The 8,101-nt window shown below is 57.8% G+C and overlaps 1 protein-coding gene across 1 annotated transcript in view; it reads left to right on the top strand.

The window, feature by feature from the left end:
- The first annotated feature begins 927 nt into the window (after positions 1 to 927).
- The window catches only part of CFAP45 (cilia and flagella associated protein 45), an 8,495-nt gene continuing 1,321 nt past the window's right edge, over positions 928 to 8,101 (top strand). The window contains exons 1-10 of the mRNA XM_019472578.1: positions 928 to 941; positions 1,886 to 1,921; positions 3,174 to 3,227; positions 5,253 to 5,394; positions 6,036 to 6,206; positions 6,468 to 6,646; positions 6,880 to 7,009; positions 7,307 to 7,453; positions 7,545 to 7,658; positions 7,933 to 8,095. Of these exons, the coding sequence (XP_019328123.1) occupies positions 928 to 941; positions 1,886 to 1,921; positions 3,174 to 3,227; positions 5,253 to 5,394; positions 6,036 to 6,206; positions 6,468 to 6,646; positions 6,880 to 7,009; positions 7,307 to 7,453; positions 7,545 to 7,658; positions 7,933 to 8,095 (1,150 nt within the window). The remainder of the gene's footprint in view (positions 942 to 1,885; positions 1,922 to 3,173; positions 3,228 to 5,252; positions 5,395 to 6,035; positions 6,207 to 6,467; positions 6,647 to 6,879; positions 7,010 to 7,306; positions 7,454 to 7,544; positions 7,659 to 7,932; positions 8,096 to 8,101) is intronic.

The following is an 8,101-nucleotide window of genomic DNA, read 5'->3' as shown; positions in this document are numbered from 1 at the left end:
GTGGATGAGATGCTGTTCGGGGAGAGCCGGGTAAGGGGGCCGGGATACCGGGGAGCACCACGGGTCGAGGCGGCTGGGACCTCACCAGGCCAAAGTCAGCCCCATCCCGCCCAGGGCACCGTGGTGCTGGGGTCCTGCCCAGTGCTCCTCGGCCCCGGCTCGGGCACCCTCCAGGCAGGGAGCTCCCGGTGCCTCGGCCCCTCGCACCTCTTCTGACGGTCCTCATCCCACCCTGCTTGCGCTGGCTTGCTCGCCAGAGGCTCTTCACCATATTGCCTCCATGGTCCCTGTTTTCCAAACCTCCTGGGTGAGGGATGCTGTCGCACCCTTCGCCAGCCCCCCCCAGGCCCTGCCACCTCTGCACTCTTAATTACTTGCCGCGCTGTGGGAGCTGGATGTTCAATTCCTTCTGGGAGGGCGCAAAATCCACCCCCGCCTCCTGGGAGCGTGGCAAGGTCACCAGACCAGGAGCTGCATGTGCCTCTGTCCTCCTTGACACCGCAAGCTTCCACTTTTCACAGGGTAATTAGTTAATTAGTGAGACAACGGAGGCTCAGGAGGTGAGACACCCTGGTAAAGGAGAGGAGCCGGCATTACGGGGTCTATACGTTAGACAGAGGTTGTTTCATGTGGGATATATGGAGAGTCCTTGGATCAGGGGCTGGAAGCTTCTAGAGCAGCTTGTTGCCAACATATTTAGATTTTCATCAGGGAGCTACGAAATCAGTCCCCTTGGAGACGAGGCAGAATTGCAGCAGGTCTCTGACCTCCTGGCTGGATGCCCTGGCCATTGAGAGAGGAGATAAACAGAGAGCAACAGCTCTTTCCTCTCTGGTCTTGTAAGGAAAAGGCTCGCTTCCTCCACACTCGTCTCTCGGCTGAGGAGAGCCCAGGGGAGAGCTGCAACCGCTGTCACCAAGGTGGACGATGGCATTTTCCAGGCAAGGGTGATGTTTTGGACATCCTTCCCCGCTGCTCCTTCTCCCACCTCCTTTATCGAGTCTCCAGCTGCTCTCCCCGTGGCAGGTTGGGTTTATGGCTGCAGCCGTTGGCTCTCCCCACGCTTTGTGTCGTCTTTGACACAGATCGAGGTACAAGGGCCAGGCTGGACGCTGCCAGAGTTTGACCCATCTCATGCTCGCCGCCTCTTTGGCTGATAAAATGTTGGGGGTATCGCCGCTGGGGCCGTGGCAGGCGGCTGGCTGCCATGAGGGGACCGCACTGTGTTCGAGGCTCTTGTCCCTCTGCGGGGGTGTGTGTTTGCAGCTGTAATTTCCTCTCCTGGGTCTTATCGCTTGAAACAAATCTGTCGGAAGAGACTTGCCAAAACCCTTTGGCTTTTCAGAGGAGAGGAAGGAAGCGTGTAATGAAGATTACCTCCGCTCCCAACTGGAGTCTGTGCAGACGGTTTGCCTCGTGGGTTGGGAGCGCTCCCGGCAAGCAACCTGCTCCGGGGCTGCCAGGTCCGTGTGCCTCGGATGCCCTGTGAGCCAAGGACCCCCAGGCAGGTTTATGATCTGTTATCTCGGAAGCCTTCAAGGCAGTTAGATAAAAATGTCGTAACACTCATATGGGTGTTAACTGAGTTCCCTGAGATTAATCCAGGTCTAGTCCAAGGAGTTCTCCTGACTTTGGGGACAATGTGCGAGCTGGCTGCAGTGAATAACACTATTATCTTTGTTTGCATGGATGTTTCAGTGCCAAACCCTTTAATTCAACAGCTCGCACTTGGGGCCTGCGGTGGCTGGGAAGCTGCTCCAGTATCTGCCGTGCTGGGCTGTGGGAGAGCCCGTGGTTTGGGGTCATCAGACCCGTAAAATGGAAATATTGCAGACCCGTAAAATGGAAATATTGCAGATCCATAAAATGGAAATACTGCCAGCAGCAAGTTCCCAGGGAACTGCTCAGCGCCCAGCCGGCTGTAGGATTTGTTCCAGCAGTTGCTTAGGATTTTAAAGCTGAACTAGTAGATAGAAGTACAAGAGAAACCACACATTTGTGTGTTACCTTAGATTAGCTCTTGCAGTTCCCTGACCCGGGTGAGTATTTCACTGGGACGCCTACACCATGGTTGGGCTCGGGGAAGTGACCCTGGACGAGGGAAGCTGAACCTGCCCTGCTGGGCTCGGGTCTCCTGGCCGGGGACTGTCCCGCTCGGCTGCTGGAGGTTTGCTCTGCAGACCAGGACCTGCTCCGAAATGCTCTTTCCTGTGGGATTGTCAGCAGCCCCGGCAGGGCTTTACCCCGGAATGGACGGGACGTCTGTTCCTGCCTATCGGAGACCCTGCGGCCTGATCGGAGGTTCCCGTGGGGCAGCCCCACGTGTGTGGGACATCCCTCGGCTGCTCCCACCCCTCAGGGGGCACCCAGCACCCACCCTGCCCCGGGGGGGTGCGGAGTGCGGTCCCCGAGTCACCCAGCAGCTGGGGGACACTTCACTAGGTGGCAGTCTCAGCTTGAGCAAAGGGACCGGCACCAGTCTAGGCTGTACTGGGAGTACTGGTTTCTACCCAGTGCTGTCTGCCGGTTGATTGCCCTGCAAGGCCAGACCTCGAGCTGTCCCCGCTTTCCCCTCCCCAGCATCCCCCTGCCAGCCCCCAGCGAGTTTGGGTCAATCTGGGTTGGTTTTTCCTGAGTCCGTGGGGCTCAGCAGGACAGAGGTGCCGGTGGCCACGGGTGAGTGTGGCAGAGGCAGCTGCCATCAGCTCAAGGTAGCCGAGATGATGCTTGAGCATTTGCAAGGTCTTGCCCTGAGCGAGCAGCTGTCAGCTCATCATTTACTTCAGATCTGGGCGAGAGACTGATGCCCAGATTTTTATAGTAAAACCAGTGCTGTAGGGGTATTTTTGGTTCTCCCCATGTTCTCATCAGGCCTTCGGAGCTGGGGCTGCTGAGGCAAAAACCCCTTCCTGTGCCCAGACTTCACTGGTCTTGGTGGTGTGAGAGGGTGTTTGTCAGAAAGCGTCCCAAGTTCACGGGAACCTGGGGCCTCTCGTGCCCAGAGCACCTCTGTGCCCAGGAGCCAGGGGCAGAGAGCTGAGCACGGGGTGGTGGCAGGAAAGCCATAGGAAATGCCATCCTTTCTTGCAGAGCCTGCAGCAGTCGCGCTCTGGCAGCCCCATCGTGATCCTTCGGGATGTGCAGACTACCCCAAAAGCACCGTCCGCTGGCAGGCACAAGCCCGAGACCATCCGTCTCATCACCAAGGACTTCATCCGTGATGTCGTGTAAGTATGTGCCCGAGTGGCAGCTCTGAGGAGCTTTCGGGGCCCTGCGTGTCTGTCACAGCACTGTCTCGGTGCACGGAGTTTGTCCCACCGTTTGCCGGGACACCTCAGGGGAGGAGGGATGGGCAGCAGTGCTCCAACATGCCTGGCTTGAGCGGCAATGGAGCACTGGGCGTTTTACAGAGGAACTGAATCATCGTAAGAACCAGTAAAAAGCAACATAAAACCTCAGCAGCTAGAAAAGCTCCTTCTGGGCTGAACGGCCCCCCAGGGTGGCACCTGCCCCCCACCACGTATCAAACGCTGCCTCCCATACCCCAATACCGAAAAGCCCCATGTGAGAAAGGCAGTGGAGCATCGCCTGCAGCCCCTGCGCACCAGGAGCTGTGTGTTTCTCTACAGGGATGTTTTATAAGCAAGGCTGAACTGTAAGAACCCTGGCCCTAATTACTACACCTCGTTAAAAGCCTGCAGCACATAGACGAGAATAGGGCCATTATCCCAGCCAGCTCCAATTTAGCCTCATTTTGACCTCCCTAAATTTTCCTTGTAGTTGTCGCTCGGTGCGAGGTTCATCTTCGCTTCCTGTTTTGAACTTCCATGTAATGCTCTTACACCCCGTAAAACGTGACACCCGCCCCACGGATGGTTCAGGTTTTGTGGAGAGTGAAATGGCACAGAGGCACTGGTTCAGGCTTTCGAGGCCGGTACCTGGTTTTATATGTTCACGTTCTTATTTAGCCCTGCTGATGAAGCTGAGGGCCAATTTCCAGATGTGTTGCACAGCCGCAGGTCCAACTGAAGCTAATGGAAACTGTTTGTGCTGGTTTAATTCCTGAAAATCAGGCCCTGGACATCCCAGGCTGGTCACCCAAACACTGAGACGACTAAAGCAGTGGCCACTGTATCATTACATTTATTAGTGCCGTTGTGACCATTAGCCATTCTTTAAGGCGTCCTGGAATCCGATGCTGTGATGCAGCTCTTGAACGATCATTATGCAGGTATCTGTTCATATTCACAAGGGTGGATGAAAGGTGACACACAATAATAATGAGTAAATTCTTAGACCTGAACATCTTCAAAGTGCTCTATGCATTTGGTTAATATATGCTCCTACACCACATGCGTCACCATGGTATCTGAGTAATACAGAGAGTAATTAACTCCTTACAACTCTCCTGGAAAACAGTATTATTATCCACATTTTTACAAGTGGGGAAATGGGGGCACCAAGAGCTTCGGTGATTTCCTCTAAACTACAGCGTGAGTCACGGGCAGAGTTTGTGGCTCTGCAGTGTCCTGCAGAGCTGGGGTGACGGCTGGAAGGACACCTGCCAGCACTGGGAGGGGAGAGGGTGCTCCGTGTTTGGGCAGCACAGCATTTCCTCATCTTGTGCCGGGTGGATTCCCGGGGCAGCGGAGCCGAAGCTGAGCTGTGCTGTGCAGATGTGGAGCTGGAGCAGGCTGAGTGTCATGAAACAGAGTGAAAAGGCAACTTCTGCTCCCCAAAATCTGTCTGCATGGAACAGAGGTTTCGACCTGGCACGCAGGAGCAGCGGCAGTCAGTCTAGGGGCAGGGATGAGCAGCGTGTTCCACTGGAAAAGGGGTCAGGGCAGTGGTCAAAATTTTCCCAAATGAGGGCTGGGAAAGTCAGGTTGGACTGAAATACTTTCAGCATTTTTTATTGGGGCTGACTAGGCCCATGCTGAATATTTTGAGGTTTTCCCGGGAGGCCCCTGGCCACCCTGCCGAGCATCCTGTCCCCCATGCATCACAGCGTGGTGCTGCTTTCACTGCACTTTCTGTTTCTTCCTCCCCCCCGACCGGGAGAGACGGGTCCCCACAGCTCAGGCGCTTCCTGCATTGCTCTCTGGTGACTCCTGGTCGTGGAGCTGCTCCTGCCACCCCTGGTGTGGGCAGCCCAGGCAGGTCCCATGGCCAGGCAGGGAGGTCAGTGGGGCAGGGAACAGAGGGAGCTGTCGGAGACTCCATGCCACTGACCGCTCTCTCTCTGTGCCCAGCGTCCCTGCGGAGAACCCAGCAGCATCCCTCATTATCGGCCAGGAGGATTTCCAGCGCATTAAAGAAGCAGCTCGAGTCCTGACCAAGGAGGAGCGTGAGACCAAGCTGGCAGCCCTCAAAGCGGAGAAGGAAGCCATTCTCGTAGGCATTTCCCCTCCTGCCCCTTCTTTCCCTGCTTGCTGACAGGTCTTGGGCTGCGGGTGGAGGTGGATGTGCCCAGGTAGAGCCAACCTTGTGGATCAGAGACACGCCAGCTGGGGCTGTTGCCGGAGCTCTGCTCACGGGCCGCCACCTTCATCTCTCTTTCACCCATGTTTCGGTGCGCCCATCGCTGCTGGGGCAGCGTACAGGGAAGGCAGCACAGCTGTGTGTCTTGGGTCTCCTCTGATCCCCAGCCCAGGAAGGGCTGTGCAGGATCCCTGGGTTTGCCTGGTCCGTGGGTGGGGAAGGAATGCCCGCGTTGGTTGCATCCAGCAATCCCACACTGGTTGCTCCCCCAGCCTGCAGTGACTCCGGAGGCTGTGATGAAGCCTGTGTGTTGCATTTCTGCCACCCTGCAAAGGGAGTGGGGTGTCTTAATAGGGGTGTGGGAAGGGGCTACCCAGCCCCTGTGCCATGGCTGGAGGAGCCTGCCTGGCCCCTCGGCTCTGTGCCAGGGACACGGTGCAGTGGAGCATGCCCCTCATGAGCCAGGCTGCCCCGCAGCACCCTCGGGCAGGCTCAGCCTCACGGGGCTGCCCCAGGAGGGCGTCCAGCTTCTGGCAGCCTGCCTGTCCCCCCAGGAGGCAGTGAGTGAGCGCAAGAGTGCGGCAAAGCAAAGGGCTGTCCTGCAGCAGCAGACGGGGAAGCTGAGCGAGCTGGAGGAGGAGGCGCAGGAGCGGGCCCAGTACCTGCTGCAGCGGGCGAGCAGGATGCGCATGGAGCAGGAAGACGAGATCAAGGAGTTCAACGAGGTAGGGCCAGGGGCTCCCTCGCGTCACCTGGCACCGCAGAACCTTCTGCGGGTGTTAAGACCTGCCTGAGCTGCCTGCTCGGACAGGCTGCTGAGAGCCCCCGCGAGCTTCATCTAGCCACTCTAGACCTAAACCCTGCTCTACTTGTTGCTACCCAGGGTCATCCTCTCCTTCCCTTTTCCCCCTCCTTGTCTGTGTGTCTGTCCCTGCTGCCACTGCCAAGTCTGGCTCGGAGACCAGGGAGACCTTTTGTCCCCACAGCTGATCCTTGGTGCCAAGTGCCACATGATCCGCGACACGCAGATCCTCGAGAAGCAGCTCATCACAAAAGAGCTGGAGGAAGAAGAGAAGCGCCTGGCCAAGATGATGGAGGTGGAGAGGAAAAAGGCCGACGAGATGCAGGAGGAACTGGAGTGCAGGAGGAAGCAGGAGCTGATCAGGTTTGCAAAAGGGTCCCTCTTGCCTGTGGAGGCATCCGTCCTCTTCCCAGGCCCTGTGCAGGAGCTCGGATAACCTACGGCTGCCGGCTTCACACCACAGCATGCCTCCCAGTCACAGTGACTGGGCTGGGCAGCACGAGGCAGCAGACACACCACCCAATGCCCGTGCCGGCATTTCTGCTTCTGGGAGTGGGACGGAGCCGGAGGGAAACCTTCTGCTCTCTTCTTTCCAGAGGGAGGCAGGAGCTTGTGAAGCAGATGGAGCAGAATGCGGAGGAGCAAGCTATGAGAGCCGAGCAACGGGACCAGGAGGCACAGGAGCTGCTGGAGTACTTGGAGCAGCTGAAGATGGAGGACCTGAAGGTGCGACCAGTGACCAGGGAGCAGGGGGGGGCTGGAGTTAGATTTTCACCTTGTTGGAAGGGTGACCCAGTGCTGGGTAAGTCAGACTTGGTGTGTGGAGGCAACAGCTGACAGAATTAAAGCTCTGGTTTCTTGGGGAAGTTGAGGCATCCTCAGAAAGTGACTCGAGCCGCTGAGCCCTCCCTCACCCCGAGTGTGCTGGTGGGCCCTCAGGAAGGCACACAGGGAGGAGCGGAGGGAGCGCTCTGTGCTGTGGCACTTGTCCTGTCACCCTCGGACCCTCTGCACTGTTTTCAGGACTTGGAGCGGAGACAGGAGCAACAGAAGAAAATCCAGGCTGAGATTAAACGCATCAATGACGAGAACCAGCGGCGCAAGGAGGAGCAGCGGGAGCAGGAGAGGATGGCAGACGAACGGGTGCTTGAGTACCAGAGGCAGAAAATGGTAATAGGACTGAGCGTGTGTGGTGCTGGCATAGGTTCAACAGGCAGCAGAGGTGCTGCAGGGAGCTGCCACGAGGCTCTGTCCCATGCAGGAGCGTGAGGCTGAGTTCGAAGCTGAGCAGGAGAGAATCCGTCGGGAGAAGGAGAAGGAGACGGCACGCTTGAGGGCCATGCAAGAGAGGGCCCAGGACCACCAGGCAGAGCAGGTGAGCAGTTTGCTGACACACGATGTGCTCCCATGCTGGCTCACTTGCAACCTTCCTCGTCACCACCCCAGCAAAGTGGAAGCTCTCCTGGAGGTGGTGGGTCTACTGGGGCATTGCAGGTCTGGACCAGCACCTGGAGCCAGGTGACATCCTGGAGCAGTGCTGGCTGTGGCACTGGGAGAGAGGCAAAACTATGGTCAAGTGCTTCCATACCTCCCCCCTGAGGGAAGCCCTCCACAACCCCTCCAGCATCACCACTGTCCCCCTTTGGCAGGACGCACTGAGGGCCAAGCGCAGCCAAGAGGCTGCCGAGCGAGAGTGGCGGCGCAAGGAGAAGGAGGCGACACAGAGGAAAGCCGAGATGGAGCAGATGCTGAAGCGGAGCCGCCTGGAGCAGATCGCCCAGCGGGAGCACACCATGGCCGTGGAGGTTCAGCAGGGCC

Source organism: Aptenodytes forsteri, unplaced genomic scaffold (assembly GCF_000699145.1).
Source record: "Aptenodytes forsteri isolate BGI_AS27 unplaced genomic scaffold, ASM69914v1 Scaffold276, whole genome shotgun sequence".
NCBI classification, from domain to species: Eukaryota; Metazoa; Chordata; class Aves; order Sphenisciformes; family Spheniscidae; genus Aptenodytes; species Aptenodytes forsteri.
This window is presented reverse-complemented; position numbering and strand designations above follow the sequence as displayed.